The 19,833-nt window shown below is 42.1% G+C and overlaps 2 protein-coding genes across 10 annotated transcripts; both read left to right on the top strand.

Moving 5' to 3' along the window:
* Window positions 1–1,616: 1,616 nt before the first annotated feature.
* On the top strand, window positions 1,617–13,285 carry LOC103723554. Of its 4 annotated transcripts, none has more exons than XR_606666.4 (15): window positions 1,617–2,277; window positions 2,611–3,269; window positions 3,711–4,937; window positions 5,083–5,154; window positions 5,754–5,825; window positions 5,996–6,033; window positions 6,144–6,231; window positions 6,317–6,466; window positions 8,562–8,753; window positions 8,844–8,923; window positions 9,030–9,102; window positions 9,232–9,333; window positions 10,962–11,116; window positions 11,563–11,668; window positions 12,618–12,705. XR_606666.4 is itself a non-coding variant. In XM_008814507.4 (15 exons), exons 1-15 carry the CDS (start codon window positions 1,917–1,919, stop codon window positions 12,953–12,955), a joined length of 3,489 nt encoding a protein of 1,162 aa, XP_008812729.1. In that variant the 5' UTR covers window positions 1,624–1,916; the 3' UTR covers window positions 12,956–13,285. The 4 variants fall into 4 exon arrangements, 1 of the variants encoding a protein (XP_008812729.1); XR_003382972.2 differs by lacking the exons at window positions 10,962–11,116; window positions 12,618–12,705 and adding exons at window positions 10,016–10,112; window positions 10,218–10,400; XR_003382971.2 differs by lacking the exons at window positions 10,962–11,116; window positions 11,563–11,668; window positions 12,618–12,705 and adding exons at window positions 10,016–10,112; window positions 10,218–10,400; window positions 10,494–10,672.
* LOC120110906 lies at window positions 13,047–15,497 on the top strand. 6 transcript variants are annotated; one of them, XR_005512029.1, is made up of 6 exons: window positions 13,047–13,309; window positions 13,570–13,735; window positions 13,831–13,909; window positions 14,007–14,094; window positions 14,283–14,538; window positions 14,633–15,497. XR_005512029.1 is itself a non-coding variant. In XM_039126890.1 (6 exons), exons 1-6 carry the CDS (start codon window positions 13,289–13,291, stop codon window positions 14,717–14,719), a joined length of 594 nt encoding a protein of 197 aa, XP_038982818.1. In that variant the 5' UTR covers window positions 13,047–13,288; the 3' UTR covers window positions 14,720–15,497. The 6 variants fall into 6 exon arrangements, 2 of the variants coding, with proteins under 2 accessions (XP_038982818.1, XP_038982824.1); XR_005512030.1 differs by having other exon boundaries at window positions 14,251–14,538; window positions 14,633–15,496; XR_005512031.1 differs by having other exon boundaries at window positions 14,191–14,538; window positions 14,633–15,492.
* Window positions 15,498–19,833: the final 4,336 nt, after the last annotated feature.

The following is a 19,833-nucleotide window of genomic DNA, read 5'->3' as shown; positions in this document are numbered from 1 at the left end:
TTTGGTTGCTTATAGGAAATAAAGATGGCAGATTTAGGTTGCAAGCTGGCATGCTATTCAATGTCCATGCATCGCCAAGAATCCTTGAAGCCATTGCCATGTTTGATTATTCATAATGATGTGTTGTGGTTGAATTTTGGCCCGAGGGCGACCGCCGGAAGGGAGCCGAGGGGACGCTGGCCGGGACGGAGACAGAGGGCTACCTCCGGTGGTTCGGGGTACTTCCGAGAAGACACCGGCCGGAAAGGAGAAAGATGGCCACCTCCTTACGCTCCAGGGTACCTGCAAAAGGGCTTGGCCGAGGATTTCGGCGAAGGCCCTCCGATGGTTAAGTTAGCCGGACCTTTTTATGGAGAGGAAAGCTTTCTGAGTGCCTTTCATGATCTCTTGTAGCTTAAAATAGCTTGTAGTAACTTGAAGAAGCTTAAAGCTATTTTGAGCTACAAGAGGCCATGAAAGGCACTCAAAAAGCTTCTTTTTTCATAAAAAGGCCCAGCTTACTTAACCATCGGAGGGCCTTCGCCGGAATCTCCGGCCAAGGCTTTGTGCAGGTACCCCGGAGCGCAGAGAGGTAGCCATCTTTCTCCTTTCCGGTCGTCGTCTTCTCGGGGGTACTCGGGACCACCGGAGGCAGCCCTCTTTCTTTATCCCGGCCGACGTCCCCTCGGCTCCCTTCCCGCATGGTAGCCCTCAGGCCAAATTTAACCACAACATTTGGCGCTAGAGGAAGGACCCGAGTCGTGATCATGACGTTGAGGAGTCGAGGAGCTTGTAGTCCATCGAGGCGCGGGGTACCAACTCCCGCCAACTTGCCTTAAAGCCCACCACCTGCTGCACCAGCAGACCAAGTTTCTTAGGTCCTGCTAAAGCAGTACAGTTTGCTCCTCCAGCAGGTCCAGACACTCACTGCGGCCGTTCAAGGCCCGCAGCAGGCGGGAGCTTGGCCTGTGCCCCTTCCTCGCGGGTGCGAGTCCATAAGACAGCGCTCGCGATGCAATTCTCCGGCCAAGGCTTTGTACAGGTATTTGGACGGACGTCTTCCTCACTCTGATATATTTTTGTGATATTTATTTTTTTGGTTTTATTTGACGTATTCATACTAGAGTTGTATAAGCCATCTATTTTCATAAAAAAATATCCGCTCAACATTCAAGTTATATTGGAATGATATTGACTTATATCCATGTTTGAATAGAGAAAATATTTGATATAACTAACATTCGTATTTATCTCCATTGAAAATTATATTTATATCTACTGGATATAGCCATGTCCAATCCATTTTAGCCTTAGATAATATAACATAAAGGTGCACTGTCCATGGGAAAGCTAAATTAAAAACTTTGAGACACCGATGCAATGGCTATGGAATCACTATGTTAAACAACTTATTACACTTTCAGGTGCTTTGCCGTGTAAAGTGCTGATGTTGCCGTGTAAATGTGAAGAATCATGCAGAAATTAGGGACTCAAATAACAAGATTATGCGTATATCAAAAAACAGTTATTCGAAAAAAGGGAAACTGCAATTCAGTATAGGCGCTTACGCATCCCCCGAACAAAGCAGGAGACAGTTGTAAACCGGGGCTTCTATCCCTTTCACCAAGCGAGACGGTGTTTCCTTCCTGGAATCCTGGGACTAAATTTCCCATTCCCCCGCTCTAGAAAGCCGGTTTACATGATATCCAACTACTTTTCTTGGGACGTACATCATCCTGTTCCAATCCCGGATCACAGCGTTCAAACGTCTTTCCGCCCAAATCCTTCAGATAAAAAATTCGGGCATTTTAGTAACTGGGAAAAGGAAACCTAGTTTCCCTCTAAACCCCCCACCTTCGAACGACTCCGAAACCCTAACCCCGGCTCCGGTACGTCGCGCATTCATTCGAGCCCCGGTCTCATTCTTGCCGGAATTCATGGATTCCAGAGAGGAGGGGAAGGAGCTCCGGAGCGCCGGCGAGCTCGACGACGAGACGATCGCGAAGAAGCGCTCTCGCCGGGTGAGCTTCGCCGAGATCACCGCCGTCCACGTCTTCGACCGCGACGAGGATTTCGAGACCCCGCCGGACTCCAAGCCGGCCTCCACCGACAGCCCCGTGCCTTCCCGAGAAGTGGTAGGGTTCCAAGGAGAGCAGTCAGATAGCGATGATTCCAAGGCTTTCGCCCGCGAGGAAGAGGAGGACGACGAGGACGAGGACGGAGAACAGGAGCGGTTCGTGAGGGACATGGATTCCTCGTCACCTGGAAGCGCCGTTGGATCCCTGACTTCAAATGATGGTATTCTTAGTAATATTGTTGTTTTTTTTTTTTAAATGCAATTTCACAGTATTTTCCCTAATTTCCCCCGGCTGGAAGTTGTTGCTTAATGTGTTCAATCGAGTGGATTTGTGAAATTTCTTTCTTGGTTCATCTTCTGATTAAAATTTTACAGTCACCTCTGCAGATTGCCGTCTTCTTTGTAAATTCCTATTAATTTCCATTCGACCATGGAAATAATTGATCTGACTAGTCTCCTCTCTCAAAAATTTCATTTTATCCATAAAATTCACTTTCTAATGAAGAAACTGATTGTTGAAGTCCTTCTCGATCCTTGCTGTGCCCTTTGACCAGATGATAACTTTTTTGGGCCCGTATCAACGAGTTTTATTAGATCGGGAAGACTCTCTGGAGCTGGAATATCAGACGATGAAAATCATGATGTTACTCTGGATTCCACAACATTTTCATTGCATTTCCGTAATCTTGCTCCCCCAGACGACCGCACTGCGAACTCGACAGGAAGCATCAGGACGCCAACAGGAGATACAGTACCTGCTGACACTGGGAACCACATGGTCCCTGCAAGATCCAAGAAGCTGTTTGCTCGCAGCAAGCTTTCTGATGGGAAGCTGAGTAGCAGTGAAGGTGGCTCAAGTAGTATGACTTTGATAGGAGATGACACAAGTAGATATGACTATGCAAAATTATCACCCACATCAGAAGCGCTACTGAATGAAGTAAACAAGTGCATGCAGTCCAATTCTCCAAATGGCGACAGTAGAATCATGACTTCTGATGAACATATAGGTGTAGTTGTGGTTGCAAAAGATGAAGGACATGTTAGTAATGCAGCTGCACCGGATGTTGTGGCTGATGATCAATGTGTTGGTCCACATCTTTCAAAAGATGTTTCGATGGGTGCTGTCACCGAACAGGTCGATAATGAACACCTCTCTCCTATTAGAAGAGCAGATCTACCTGTGGATAACTCAAACAATGAAAAAACAAAGGTGAGAAGCCTGTAGATTCTGTTCGATTCCACCTTGTGATTTTATTCCAGCATAAACTGAATGCATGTGTCCGTGCATGTGTATGTATTCATTAGAAAAGGTTGATATTTATTTACTGAAAAGGGCTACTTGCATCAACTTATTTTTCAAGTTGACATTTGTTTGCAACTGTTTAATACTTCCATTTCTTGGAATTTAGTCTTGTCATCTCTCATTTGAGTGCATGCTTTTACGCCCATATGATAGATCTATTTAGTCTGATCCTTTTGCACTTTTTTTCAGCAGGCGGAATATTTCTTTGTGAACTTTTCACATAGTTTGATCTTCATTAAAAAGGGACTGTTCTAACTCAAATCACAAAATAAAATCTTATAAACTAGAAGTATCACTTTAGATATGCTGGCCAGATAGTTAATTTGAAACATTCTGAATCACTTGCAGGAAAGAGTTTCTCCCATTGGTAAGGGCTTCTGCAAAGCTGTTCATGAGGCAATTCAGTCTGATACTGTGGAAGCCACTGCTCAAAATTCTGACATGCTCTCACCTCCATATAGAGGGTCCCGGAGCAATTTCATTTTACAATCTGCTCATGTACACCAAGCACTTTTTAAAGATCAACTAAGTGGAAACCAAAACTTCTTCAATTCTTCCCCTTTGTCTGCCAGAGAAGTTCCGGTTCCTGCATTGATGATCGCAGATGGTCAACAACAACAACAACTTGAATCTGATTGTGGAATGCAGACCCCCAAAAATGCTGTTCAACCCTTTGAGTCTCCTTCACAAGGGTCTGTATCCTCTTTACGTGCCAAGCGGCAACGGCTTTTTCTTGATCCTACTGTTCTTTCCATAGGAAAATCAATAGATGGTTCTGCTAGAGAACAGCCTCCTTCCACTTTGGAGCTGGAACTTGTAAAACATGGTGAGAGAATTTCAGCTATTAAAAATCGCATGTCGAAATTCACAATTCCTGAGACACCAAGACTTAGCAATTCCAGAGTAGCAACACCAAGAAAGGATCATTTGCCACTTGACCAGGAAGGTACATTGGACAGGATGAGTAATAACCCCAGTGCAAAACTTGTGGGTGTCCCTGTTATGAACATGGAAGAGATTTTTATGAGTTCTGTTCAAAAGAACAGAGTACATGGAGTGAGTGTTGAACTAAATCATTCAGGGAATGACATTAGGGAATCGACACACAGTGAGAAAAATGAAGCATCCAGTGAAACTCTGAAACTAAATGAAGCCGTATCTTCATCTAACCTAGAAACAAAAATCAACCAGAGTCCATTGATCTCTCAAAGCCTCACTGAAGTGGTCTCTATCCCTGGTGAACATGGTTCATCTCCAAGGCAGACTATGGTTAAGCTCAAGGAAAATAGTCTGGTTTCTGATAATGCTTACAAAGTTGACCATCAGGATTTCCATGCTGTTCAAGAATCAACTTCTGTTCAAGATTTTGATCTGTTTGGAAAGAAAAGAAGAAGCGAACAAAATCTTATCATGGATGAAGACCGTGCCAGTAAAACAAGCAGAACACAAGAGAGTCCACACATTTCACCTAAAGTTGCAGTTAGTGGATCTGGATTTTCTTTGGGAAGTCAGTGGGAATGCAACAATGAAGCGCATGATTTTGGAGGCCAATCACCAGCGATGCATTGGACTAGTGTATATGTGTAGCTTGTCTTTTAATACTTAATTCATTTCTATCATTTCTCCTTTGCTCTTTACAGGAGCATTAGGAATTACTTTCTAGATTAAACAAATCTAAGATTTCTGCATTGGATTATTGCCGTTTATTTGCATTTTGCAGATGTTCTCCAAAGTATCTGAGGCAACAAAACTAGTATTTTCACCATCCGTGCATAAACTTAGTTTGCAAGAGGTATGTTCCATACCATTTTGATACTTACACATTGGGTATGCGAGCTGGAAGCTTTTATAGAAAATAGCACTTTGCAAGGCATTAAGTGTGCGACAGACATGGAAATGCATGTGGCTAAAGAATTTGTTGAACTGCTCTTTGTATTTGTAAATAGATGCTAAAATTGAGGATAGAATTTCCCTAAGATGAATTAGCACTAAGATGAGATGTTGTTACAATAACTTTATGAAATGGTTGAGTTGTAGTTAGTGAAAGCTAGGATTAGCCCATGTAAGGTACAGGGTTTAGTTTTGGCTGAATGATTCAAGAGATGACCTGGAAAAAAGATGTGCAAAATTGGTTCAAAGGATCCGAGTTCATCAAGAAGAGATACATGACCTTGTACTGGAATGAATAGCAGAGCACAATAGCTACCAGCTTGTAGTTTATCACTTTTATCTTAATTGTTGATATACTTTTCAATCACAAAAGTCCTTTAGTTTACTAAATAGCATCCAATGAGTTAATTTCTTGATTTTTCAATTCATTCTTGAATTTCCTGATAATATGTTTTCAGCTTGTGCACTTTATCTCATTTTCCCACTGTTTTTTTTGTGAAGCTTGATACTTTGGAAGATATGTTGGCTGAGGTGCAAATGGCTAGAAAATATGAGAGGCTTTCAGCTTCCCTGGTATGGACATGAGTTTATTTTTTTCATTTAACAAAAAGTCTTTTGCAAAGTTTAGTCCTATTACTGTGGTAATATTGTGTACAAAATGAATATTGGCACTGTCACAATGCTTGTCCTAATCTACCAATCTTTGTTATGGCCAACCAAGAGCTTTTTGATTGTTATTGCAGAGAAACCATGATCGCTTGGGTGACTTGCACCATCAGAGGTACAGTTTCAATTTTTTAAAAGAGGGTACCCGTCTTGTATCCATCTCTCAAAGACAAAGGAATAGTATTGTTTTGAAAGTGTAAAAACTGATTAAATATTGCTATCCAGAGTAGCTGAAGTGAGATCATTGCAAGACAAGCTTTTATATGAGCAGGCAAAACTGCAGCTTAGACGTGTGAAGCTAGATCAATTGCATGTAGGATTTTACTTGTTTATTTAGCATTTTAATGCTCTGAAGCTGTGGTTAGCTGCTAATTCAGCTAACTTTGTTTTGGTTGCAGAATAAAGCCCAGCTAACTCAGTCAGGAATTCGAGAATGCTGTAATCTAAAATTAATGTTTTCACAGCTTTCTCTTCCAAGTACGAGAGCTTCTAAAACTAAGGAAGACCATCTTCACTCAGTTTCATCCATTTCTAGTAGTAAAAATCAGGTAACATGGAAAATTGAAAATTCCTGTAACCTATTTAGCCTGAGTAGTTACAGTTTTGCATGAATTACAAATGTCATTGTACTGGTGATGTGTTTTGATGAATTTCGCATCTATGTTGTAACATCTAAAAGTTTTTGTTTGTAATTGCTCTTGTAGTTTTTTTCATTTTGCCCGTTTTAACTCTGTTTCTGTGGAATGTTTGTATGGATGTTTTTATGTCCAATGTATGCATGTTCTAGTTATTTTATTTAAATCATTGCGATATGGTTATTTATGATAATTCTAACTGGGCTATCTTTTCTGGTTTCAAAATTCACTGAAGCCTCAGAATACATATCATTTGATGTTGAAAGAGTAAAATAAGAGTAACAGTGATCATATTGTGGTATCTCAACATTGTTATAATGTTGGAACTTTAATCAAAAACCAAAAGAAAAGAAATATAGTTCAAAAACTTGGAATATATAAACCATAAATGGTGTGTTTATGTCTCTTGGTTTTCTGCCTCAGCTCCTTTCTTATATCTCCTTTTTTATATTCTATTCCTTCCCCTCTTTCCTCTTTCCTCTTTCCTCCTTCCCCTTTTTCTGCTTTCATTATCTGTTGTAATTGTTGACCGTTGAAGTGGCAATTGCTACATGCATTAGCTTCCGGTGCTTCCTTTGGTGGCTGCAGCCACTGCTGCACCATTGCAAGTGAAATGAAAAGGGGAAAAGAACAAGGTCAGCAAGAGGAGGCAGAGAAGGAAGAAAAGGAGGAAGAGGAAGTTAAGAAGGGACATAATAGGAAACCCTGCCATTAGCTTTTGTCATAACCAGATCTAGTCATTGTATTCTATCCTTTTCTCTCTTTCCTTCTCTGCCTAAGGCTCTTTTAAATTGGGGCATGATAATGCAATGGAATTCTACTGCTGCTTTCAGTTGTTCCAGACCTGAATAAACATTCTTAAATGCCAGGTCGTCGTGCTGGAATACTGCTTCGGCTCCTGCATCAACCTAGATGGCTCCTTAATCTTGAATCACCTAGGCCTTAGTTGACTTTCATGGGAGCTGCCTCACTTGACTCATATAGATTGGCTGTTTGGCCCATTTTTTGAAGCAATACTTATGATGTGAACATTTATTGTTTCTTCTTTATCTACTGATATCCAACTCTATTCTAGCACAATCCTTCACTATTTGTACAGTCTTGAAACCATCACAAATCTCCTAGAGTTTTCCTGCTTTTCTTGCATGCATGCCATATGAACTCTTCTTTTCATCATTGTATCTACTCATCTATTGCTCCTATTGATGCCCCAACATTTTAAGCTGGAGATTTGAGCTTTTGTTTTGTTGGACAAGCTTCGTTGCTTTTCACCTCTCCAATTAATGTAAGTTCATCTTCTTGTCACTAAAATGATGTGCTATCTACAACTTGCCATCTGTTGCCCCTAGGCTACAGATGTCCAGTTATAGTGTGAGACAGGCAAGAAATGACCTAGGAACGTTCTACATTTCTCACTACAACCAGGCTAAGTTGCAGTGGTTGAATGTGGGCGTGTATTATCTTCATATGACTAGGTTAAGTTTTGGCATGCTTCTTATATGGAATACCCATTTGAATTTAATTTTATTTCATATATTCAGAACTTATTTATGATTCCCTGCTGACAAAAAAATGCAATCCTACACCATCTTCATTTGATCAAGGTACTTCAAGACACACACAAGCAGCAAAAGAGAAAAGGTTTTCCCCCTTGTTTCTGTTGGTGTTTTTTTTTTTTGAGGGTGGGGGGCTGCAAGCTGTAGCTGAATATGGAAAGCGCAAGCCATATCCAGATTTCTGAAACTACCCTGTTGCTATTTATGAGTGTTCTGAGCCTGTTTTACTTCAACTTGAATTTGATAAATAAACCATTTCACTGTTGCCCACCCATTTTCAACTCTTGCATATCATGGTCTTTCATGGACGATTAGTCTGATTTATTTTATTGACATCATGAGACTTTAAAAAAAGATTTATATATGAGGACTTCTTTGCCTATTAATCCACATAAACTGCTTTTTGCATGTATGGAGATTGTTAAACTTGTCTGTGGATGATGGTTTTCCAGGAGCAACATAGCAGAGTGATATCAATGAGACAGGAAGTCAAAATGCTGGAGCAAAAAGTAGAGCACTTGGTGAAATCTCTTGTTGCTTGTTGCAAGATAAAAGGGAACTTGAACTGTGATGAGATTATTAAAGCTGCCAAAGAACATTTAGAAAAGAGAAAAAGCTGTAGGATCATTAACCAAGATTTGCAGGTAAACCTTTCCATTTCCTCTGACATTATTTTCATTGTGCTGCTACAGCCGTTTATATTGTGTTGCTGATGGAGTTCTGGTTCATTCTAGCTATGGGGGTTGAGCGACATAGTGCAAAGTAATTATCAACATGACATTGTTCTCAACTATTGCAATTTACTCTTCCAGAGGTGGCTAATTTTTGCTTATTATTCCTTCCTAGTGTAAGATAAATAAAAATATTTGCCTACTGCTGTTCTATGTTTTACTCATGTTTGCTTAAGTATTTTTTAACAGGTTTACAGTAAATGGCTGCCCAACTTCAAGTATAGTTGCCAAAATCTCATTAAATGATTCAAACATTGAAAAGGTTCTAGAGTTACCATCTCATTATGTTGGATACCCTGTCTTATTGTTGACTGTCCGCTTCTGATATCATACTGTAGTCTAAATAAAACATTTAGGGGTTATCTGCTTATTTTAATGTGATGTTGTCCAGACTTTCCCAAACATGAATGCTTGTGCAGCCTTTGAGTTTGTTTTCAAAGCCAAGGGTGATCACAGACTTTCTGGTTCAAAATGTCTTCAGCAAAAGACACTGGTAAGCCACTTTGACCTTTATTCAATTTTTTTTAATTGTTAACGTTTTCATTTCAGTTTCCACATGTTGATAGAACCATGTAGGCCTCACTTGGAATTTTTTTCTTCTGCATATCCTTCTCTTGCAAACTTAACCTGTGAGTTTATTAGAATATGCTTCACACATGGACGGCCTCTGTCTTCTTTAAGCATAATATATTCTTACTGCCAAACTAGTTAGTTCTGGGTTTAACTTGATAATAGATAATTAATGAGATCTAATTATAAGGTGAATAAGAAACTAGTTAAGTTGCGCATCAGAATAGTAAATGCTAGCTATTTGGTTGCACATTTTTCTTCCTTTTAACCAATCTTTAGACTTCCTCACAGGTTACCTGAACTTTTCTCTTTATTTATTACTTTTTTTAATTTTGAAAAAAGCTTCACATGGATAAAAACACCCAAAGCTATTGGGTTGCTCAACCTGAAGATCCCTCCTCCCATTATCTCACTCAAGAGGTACCAATCATCATATTCTTTCCCTTCTCTCAGTTATGTCTGATCCTCAACCAGGCCACAACTCATTTGATCTTTCTAATTAAGATCGTGAGACCAATGCCATGTCCTCAAACTGTTACATACAGTCAGGTCAATGATATGGTTTTTTTTTTTTTTTAAATACGGGATATTTTTACATGGGTCAGATGGTTCGGCTCGGATCAGCAGGTTCGGGTTTGTCAATGCCATACCACTGATGGGTTTGTTCAAGTTTCATGCCAGGGCTTGTGCTTGCTGATATGGGTAATTGACTTGGCCCACTGCCAACCCTCATAATCATGGAATAAAACTCTTGCACAATTTATCCCTGTTGTGCTGAATAATTCTTGCATATCTGTTAATACTCAGGTGCATGGCTAGACTCAGATTCCAGATGGCTTGTGCTCTGGAGATATAAATAGTTCTAATGGGAAGCCGAGAAATATGAGTGCCACATCACGAGTGTATAGCAAGTGCTCCTCAAGGATGGCCTCTGGTTAGCTACTGTAGGGAAATCTGGATTCGTGCTGTCTATGACTCCACAAACATGAAGTGAGTTTTTAATAGGAAGAGACAAACAAAATAGTTTAATGGTCTATGATGCATAACATTGAATTCCAATGCAAGACTTGTATGAGAAAACAGAGAACAACTGGAGGGCATAAAGGAGGATGAAAACAAAGAGAGAGGCAAAATTGTGAGTCCAAAATATCCAGAAAGGCCAACTACTACTAGCCCAGTTGGTTGGCATCTCACCCATAACGGCTTGCCCTTCAAGAGGTCGAGGATTCAAATCCTGGGTATTGCTCAAAAAAAAAAAAAAAGTGAAGCGAAGTGTCAAATATCAGCAATCTAATTATAATAGTAGAAATGGAATCAAGAAGCAACAAATAAGTTTGATTAAGCCAATGAGTTCTTACCGGAACCCAGATCCAATCTAGTGGGTTGGTCTTCAAAGTGATTTTCTTGCCACTTCTCAATGCATACAGAGGGCACATGCTCAACTAACCACATGAGCATACAGTAATAGTCATGCCTCTTCCATGTATCTTCTTGTTAGAGTCTTGACAGAGGGCATTGCCTTTGCATAATATGCCAATTTTTGGTCCGCAGGTCATTCTCTTGTGCTGCATGGGATGGTAGATTTAGCTTTTATATATCATATACAGTATAATAGCGCAAAGGGTATGGTGGGTGTCCGAGTTGCTCATGAAACTGACCACATGATCTTTTTGACTTGAATAAGGGAAAAGTCAGCCGCTATGCACGTAAGAATTTCATAATATTGTTCTCTCTCTGTGTGTGTTTGTGCATGTGTGTTTGTGTGTGATTTTATCTTCATTTAATGTTCAGTCACTTGGGCACCGCACATGAACATACCCACAGTCACACATTTCAGTCATTGACAATCTTAAAACTTTATCCCATCTATATAGGTTTGTGAAATCATAATATTTGTTTTATGAGATTACGAGACTGCTTAGTTCTCAGGGCTTTTTTTGAACTCAAATTTTTATTGGAATTGGATCTTAGTATGCATCCGTCGCTGATGTGTCAAATTCTGTTGGTGCTACTTTTTTTACAATTCTTGCTTCGTTCCTATAACTTCATACCATTCTGTAGATGTTAGCGTACAAGTCTCCTGTTATGGCACTACATTTCATTTAACCTGTTCTTGAGCCTTCACTCTCACTCATGCTAGCCATTTGTACAGGAAACTAGCTTGCTTCTTGGTGCCTTAGTTGATGTGCTTGAAGAAGTTCAAGTTGCAAGAATGGAATTGCTAAATTTGACCCACTCGACCTTCCATTCTCAACCCTGTAAGTCATGTTCACTTTATATCGCTTTTATTTATTTATTTATGTTTAAAGTTCTGGATAAGTTGTATGCTATTCTCCTCTACATGCAAGAGGATTTGATTGCTTTTTCTTTTCAACTATTTATAATATCTAAATTGTGGCAAAAAAATCAGAGTACCAAGTTAGACGTTTGCAGGAACTTTGTATGATGAAACTTTGTCTTTTGGTCTGTGTTGCTACTTCTTTAATACTAGTAAGTTGCAATCCACTCACCTTTCATTAGAAGTTACATAACTGTTGCATATCAGAAATTTTCTAAGACTTCTTTAGAGACAGTGACCGATAGTTAATGCTTACACAAAAATGTCTGAAAGAAAAAAATAGGTAAAGCAATAATAGAGGAGTGAAATTGGGCACTCACTCTGAACTCTGCAGTTGTGAGCAAGCAAGACAACAAGTATCTTAATTTTTTTTTTATTTATCATTTTCAGTTAGAGTTGATACTTTAATTTTATTACTTTCTCCTTGAATATTTGCTTATTAATTTACAAACCATAAGATTTTCCCGCCTTCAGATGAGACTATCTGGCACTTTTAACTGGAATGATTGGCGAAAGAGGATTTATAAAGACGACCCCATGTTGTCTAAAGTGGGTTTTGTGGCTATGGCTAAGAAGTAGTACTAGCTATTGCTCTGATTCATATCTGACTTGGATAGCAGAATATTGGGAAAACTAAAAATAGTAAATTGATTGTTTCATTTGGTTCATTCAATTCGCATTGCTTCATAATTATGCGTTCTGCATTATAGACAGCCTCTTGCTCAAATAGACTTTTTATTACACCATGGCCTGCTTTGGTTCTCCAATTATTGTGCTGAAGACTTGGGCATATTATCAAGAATCAGACAGACATCTTTGTGTACTTAATACAATGATGAATGATCACTTGGCATTTGCATTGTTTTCAGCGGGCCAACTTGAGTTGCAGCTCTGTTTCATGAATTTCAGGAGGGGGTGGAAGGTTCCACTGATTCTTGACATGACCAATCTAAATTGGTGAGTTTAGTACTTCAGCAACAAACTTCGTATATGAATGGTCCTCAATGATCTTTTGTTTGGAAACAGTGCTGTCTATCCCTCTGTGCCATCTGAGCTGCAGTTCAAGATATCTGGGACACAGGAAACACTGCCAATGTCAGTGTCAAATGAAATAATGGCTGCCATTCAGAACCTTCAAGGTGGACATTCAATGATAGCAAGGTTCTGCCGGTTGATATCCCAGGCGGTTCGAGCTTTTTCAGGTTGATAGGAATTCTAAGAATGGCTGAATTATCCCCTATTATTTCAATATTTTTGGAGCTGATCGAGGAATTTGCTGGAGAATTCATTGGTTTGTGATTGCTGGTGATGATGTCCATGATTCAGATCCATACTGTAGGAAGTCTGCCTCATTGAGCATACCTCTATTATGCTAACTGCCTATGTTTTCTTCAAAATTGTTTGGATACTCGTTCATGGAGTAAATGGCTCTCTCAGTTCTGCACTCTTGACTTTTAGGAGGTTAAATGTGCATGTGTGAATTAAACTCACCAATGTTCTCTCGTAAGCATTTCCCTCTAATATGTAAGTTTCTGCATATATGAGAGAAACTCAGAGCAAGGTAAAATTTTGTTCTCTCTAAATGTTATTAAGTTGCACAAGAATATTTAATCACATAATACACATATCTTGGTATTATCTAAAAGTTATTATCAAAGTATTATATTGTTATTTCTGATCGTCTGTAATTGTTTGACCACATATTATACTATCTATATTTTGAATAATATATTTGTTAATACTTTTTTTGGATTAATTTTCCTGATATCAAAATATGTTCTGAACTTCGCTTATAAAGAACCCCATGAATTTGACTGGCAGAATGTCCTGATTTACCTGGTGTTCCGGGACTTCGGAAGCCTATCCTGTCACTCTTGCTTTCTGTGTTTTGGCATGCATCAAGTGGTGCACCCCTTACCTTTCAATCTATGGCCTCTCATTAGTGACCTCACAGTCTTGGGAAAACTCATTAAATGGGGAATATATGGTATATTTTTTGTAAATTTATGTACAATTTCCATTTTATCTAATGGCTACTGTATCAAAAACACCTCTTTACCAAATGAGAATCTTGGATGACAGAAACCATGCAGCGTTATGCACCAAGGTTTTTGGACTTGCATGTCATCTTGCTCCTGTGCAATATATTATTTGAGAAAAGGTCCTATATTAGCTCCCAAATTACAATTCCTATTTCATCCTCGGTGCCAGCTTGTCCTCTTTCTTTGTCAGTTTAATGGACGAAATTTTTCTGGCAGGTTAAAAATGAGAGCTAAAGCTCATCACTGGGTGGGGCATCTCCTTAACTCCGTTCGCCTCAGTTCACATATAGATGCAAATCATGAGGTATTGATGCGATCATAAGAGTCATTGGATCTTCACTGCACTAAATAAGAATATCTTTATCTCCTAGGCGTGCATACAGTCCTAGTTTCTGTGCAGGCAGAAACGCTCTTCCTTCCAAACTAATTCAAGCATGCCATTATCTTGTCTTGGACAAAGGTGATATCATTTCCGATGGAATCTTCCTCTAGGATTTGATGTCAGGACCAGACAAAAACGGTTTCACGGTGGAAAGGTGGGTACACAGTTGGCAAATGCGAAGCCAATATGTATGTTTTCAGACAACTGGCAAACAGGAAGCCAATATTTTTACAAGCACATCCCAACGGCATGTCACCGATCAGGTAGAATAATAGTGGATCTGAAGGTCCCGTTGAAATTTCTTTACTTCAATTAAATAGTCATCGAGTACAAGGAATGCTTCCACATGTTATTTGGGTTGATGAGGTATCATTGCCCACTTTGTTTTAATAAGATTATCCCCAACATTATCCCTGTGCGGTACTCAATTTATTTTTTATATTATCTCCCTCTAATGCAGCCGTACGAGGAATTAGAGGAAAGTGCTGGTGATGCCAAACTTCTGAAAAAGGTAAAAGCTCATCTGATTCGAAATAAAATAGAATAGCCGTCGCTTGTGATTCATCACCATCAATCAGATCTCAACCCACCCATTACCACCAGCCTGTATGACCAATCAGGACCATCTAGGTGGCATAGCCTCTTTTGTCATCTCCATGCCTGTCATCACTAACCCCCCCCCCCCCTTAAGTTGGGAGAAAAACTCGATTTCTTCTGATTTTTCGAGTCTCCCATTTATTCACCGGCAATCAAACGAATACATTCTTTTAATTCTTCAGATATTCTTAGATAACAGCAGTGTACATGCAGGTTCTACGAATAATCGTTAAATGCTACACTGGAATATGTACTTGCTAGCAATAGAATAATGTTGACTGTCACGTTAGAAATGCTTTAATTTCTCTAGTAATATCCGCGGAAATAAAATTATACTCTTACCGATGATGTCAAACCTTTTCCACTAGCTCCGAGATCATTTGGATGCGAAGCGATCCTGACCGTGTGATCGAATGGTGCTCGTCCTGGAGGGTGGAGACGCTCATCCAGCCTTTCACCGAGTGGGGAGAAGATAAGTCAGAACCAATTAGTGGGTGGGGCCCACGAAGGAGACGGTCTGTTGATTGGATGGAATAAGGGGCCCGCGTAGCGTATAAATATCCATCACGTGTAAGGCCAGTTCGCTTTTTGCCCCGTCAGGGCATTTCTTTAACTTTTTGCCGAAGTGAACGGACGCGCTTTAACCTGCAACGATACTCTTCCTCCGCCGGACCACCGAGGTGCAGACATGCAGCGCGCGAAAGAAAATATTGATAAATTAAATTATTTAAATATAGATACATCCATAGAAATTTTTAAAAAATAAAAAAAATATATATTTTTTTTTGGTAAAAGTGGCTACTCATTCATATAAGTCTAACCTGTGTATACCTATCTAGATCACGGGAAAGTAAAGACAACAAAGCAAAAGGAACATTTGATCCGGACGTCTACAAAAAATCTCCGGAGTGCCGGGTGACATAGGAGGCGATCCAGTCTGCAGCCCTGTTCGCCTCCCTAAACACATGAGCTGCCTGAAAGCCGCCCATCGACTGAGCCATCTGCGTGTCTCCTGGATAAGGGGATGACCATCACCATACTTGTCCACCCCCCGGATCCAGTCGATCACCACCGCTGAGTTCCCCTCAAGGTGCACCCGCTCCACACCAAGCACCTGCTTGGTATAGGATAACCCCTCCCAGGCAGCCCGCAACTCTGCCCCAACAACAGTGAGCCCAGGTGTCCGGCGCCCACCTACAGCAAACATCCTACCATAGTGGTCCTACAGTAACTCCTCCAGTCGCGCCATCCGCTGACCTGCTGCCGTCGAAATTTACTTTGAGATAGCCAACGGGTGGGGGTGCCCAAGAGAGACCACAACGGTAGCCGCAATAACCTCCCTCGCGTGACGCGCCGCTCTATCCACCACCATCCACGGAGGCGATCGCCTTCCCTCGAATATACCAGCATTCCTGTCCAACCATATATGGTAGGATAGGTACGCCCTAAGAATCCCATCCTCAACAGATCTAGGACTCCTCATGGAGTCTCTCAATAACTGCATCAGGTCCTGTGCTGAACCCACCGAGTCTGGTAGTGGGGCCGGTGATCTCCGCCATATCTCACAGTGTTGCCCAGATAGACAACCCAAGAGGGGGGGGGGGGGGGTGAATTGGGTTTTTAAATTAATTTAGATATTTAAAACTTTATGGATGATTAATTAAAAAACTATTGCAAGTTATTTAATTTAAGCTAAGTGCAGTGAGAGATATGAGGGGTAGAAGAAGAGACAATCCAACACAAACACCGAGATTTATAGTGGTTCGGAGCTAACCCTTGCTCCTACGTCCACTCCCCAAGTCTCACTTGGGAATTCACTATAACCCCCCTTGGATTACAGTCGGTTGTTTTCCAAGCTCACAACCAAACTTGTTGTTTTACGAGCTCACAACGAACTCGGTCGGTTTTCCCAGGCTCACCGACTAGAACCAACCCCGATTGTTTTCCCGGGCTCACAATCAAACCCTTACACACGTTGGTTTTTAACTTGGCTCACCAACAAACCTTAATCCCCTTGATTCAATCCCCCGATTGAACCAAGTAAATACAAGTTGTAGAGAGAAAACAGAAAATAAGCTTCTCAAAAAGCAAATGTAAACAATATGAACAATAAATGAAGTTAAGAAGCCTCAAACGCTTTTAGATCGGAGATGGGGAATGGCTTCTTAAACTTCTGGTCTCCTCTTGAAAGAGTGGTCGACTTGAATGCAGGAGGAGGAAGCTTTAATTGCTGGGAAGATGTTGTTGGTAGCAGTAATTGCAGATCTTCCTCTTTTTCGTTGATGAGCACCTTGCAGAGCTTGAATGCTTGATTAGTTGGAGTGGAATGGCTGTTCTCTGCCTTGCTACAGTCCTCTGTGGCTATTTAAGCCAACCCCCACGGAAACTAGCCGTTAGACTGCTTTTTCTGCCCGTTCTGCACACTCTGCGCAGCCTGACAATATGACCGTTGGTGGGTTGGAGTCGACTCGCGCGATCAGGAGTCGACTCGGCTGTAGCGGGAGTCGACTCAAGCTTTTCCGGAGTCGACTCGGCAACTGTTCCAAATTTGAATTAAAGTTGCCTTCACGACTGGGAGTCGACTCGTCTTGACCTGGAGTCGACTCGCCAACTTCTGGAGCTGACTTGGCAATTTCGGAGTCGGCTCATCCACTGAAGTCCGTGGATCCAATTTTGAATTTTGTCCACTCGAGTCGACTCGACTGTCCTGGGAGTCGACTCGAATCTCAGAGCCCGAACTCCCGATCCTCTGTCTTTTGGCTCGTCCAGTCTTGGAGTCGACTCGAACTTCCTTGGAGTCGACTCGGCTCTCAGTTTCCGAAAGTTGGTCTTCTGCCTTTTGACGTGAAGCTGTCTTGGAGTCGACTCGAGCTGTCTGGGAGTCGACTCGAATCTCAGAGGCAGTAACTTGGTTTTCTGTCTGTCTTGGGGTCGCGGTGTCTTGGAGTCGACTCGCGTATTGCGGGAGTCGACTCGAATCTCAGAGTCCATAAAGTGCTCTCTGACTTTTTCTTTGTGTACCGCTGAGAGTCGACTCTTGCTTTCTTTGGAGTCGACCTGTCAACCATCGGAGTCGACTCGCGTTCCACTGGAGTCGACTCGAATCTCAGACCCGAAAACTGCTCTCTGACTTTTTCTGTGTGTTCCTCTTGGAGTCGACTCTTACTACCCTGGAGTCGACTCGAGCTCGTGCCAGTGAACTTGATACGCTTGGAGTCGACTCGTGATACTCGGGAGTCGACTCGCGTCTCAGACTTTGGTTCAGGCTGACTTCTTAGCTTATCCAAAATACTATGAACCAAGTCTAGAGACACTTAGACAGGATTTTCACTGAAACACTCAATTGAATTCATTAGTAATTAAAAGATATACTCAAATGCTTTGAGCTCATCAAAATCAAATAGGGTTATGATCAATCACTCCACACACAGGCCCTGGGGCACTGCAGAAGAACAAGCTCGATGGTCTCCTCAATATCACCACATGCCTCATAAAATTGAGGGACCCGCATACCTCGCCGGACTAGCAAGTATGGTCGGTAGGCATCCCCAAGCCACCTTCCAGATGAAAAGTGTCACTCGGGGATGAATCCGTAACCTCCATATCCAGCCACCCGCAATCTGTCGGCCTGGCTCCCTGCCGAACAGGGCGTGAAGATCTCTGGCCCGCACTCGCGACCGTCCCGTCGCCATCCAAACTAACCTGTCAGACTCCCCCCCGTGGGGACTGGCAGAGACAAAACCAACTCCGCCAACTGCTCCCCAAATGCCTCCCGAATCAACCCCACCAGGCCACCCTCCAGCAGCCCCCCTCTGAGTCCAGTAGATCGCTGACCCTACACCCTGATAATCTCGCCGAGTCCACCAAGGTCGACATGCGACAGATCGGCCACTCGGTCACTCAACTATCCTCCATCACATTAATAGAACGACCATCCCCAATGGCCCATCTGATCTCGGGGAGCACCACCATAGCCCTAGCATACATCTTCCTCCAGACCGGAGAATGATGACGCCCAGCTCGCACCCCAAGTCCCAGCTCTTCATACTTGGCCCTCATCAAAGAGGACTACATACTCTTGGGCTTAAGCACAAATCTAGCTGCATGTCTCGCCGCTAGTGCCTCCCGCCTCGCCACCAAAGATTGCACCCCTAGACCTCCAGCGTTGATCGGCTGACAAACAACCTCCCACGTCAACAAATGGATACCGCCTCTACCACTGCTCCTCCCCCAGATAAACTTCCTGAAAAGCTGCTCAAGGGACCTCATAACTGCCACCGGGATCACAGCATGGGACAGTAGATAGATGGGGACTGAGGTAAGAACTGAGCGAACCAGGGTAATCCTACCCATCATGGAAAGTGAGTGTATCTGCCACCCCTCTAACCTGCGTCTGATGCTGAGCTCAAGAGAGGTACAATCCCTAGTCCTCAGCCGTCGACCACAGAGTGGGATCCCTAAGTATGTCATTGTACCCACCTGCTCCCCCACCCTCAGGACCTCCAATATGGAGTTCTTCACCGCCACTCTAGTCTTCGGGCTAAACATAACAGACGATTTGGTCAAGTTGACCCGCTGACCCGACACGGAACAGTAATCACGAAGGACTTGACCTATCACTCGGGCCCCCTGCCTTGACGACCTGGCTAAAAGCAAGCAGTCATCAGCGAAGAGCAGGTGAGAAATCGTAGGGGCCCCTGCCACCGGTCTATAAGCCTCCAACTCTTGACTGGCCACTACCTACCGAAGAGATCTAGACAGTGCATCCGCACAAATAATGAACAACAGTGGAGAAAGTGGGCATCCCTGGCGCAACCCCTCTGACGACTCAAAAAAAGGGACGACGTCCCATTCACCGGAATAGTAAAAGAAGGAGAACTAATGCAGCCCATGACCCACCTGTCCATATCTCATGAAACCCATATCCCCGCAAAGACTGCTGCACAAAGTCCCATCTCATCCTGTCATAGGCCCTCTCCATGTCAAGCTTGATCCCCATCAAGCTTCTCCTCATCAGAGCCCTCCCGAGGTCAAACATAAACTTCTAGGCAATGAGTACATTGT

This window comes from Phoenix dactylifera, chromosome 1, assembly GCF_009389715.1.
Source record: "Phoenix dactylifera cultivar Barhee BC4 chromosome 1, palm_55x_up_171113_PBpolish2nd_filt_p, whole genome shotgun sequence".
Classification (NCBI taxonomy): Eukaryota; Viridiplantae; Streptophyta; class Magnoliopsida; order Arecales; family Arecaceae; genus Phoenix; species Phoenix dactylifera.
The sequence above is the reverse complement of the archived record's forward strand: the minus strand, read 5'-3'. Positions and strand labels throughout refer to the sequence as shown.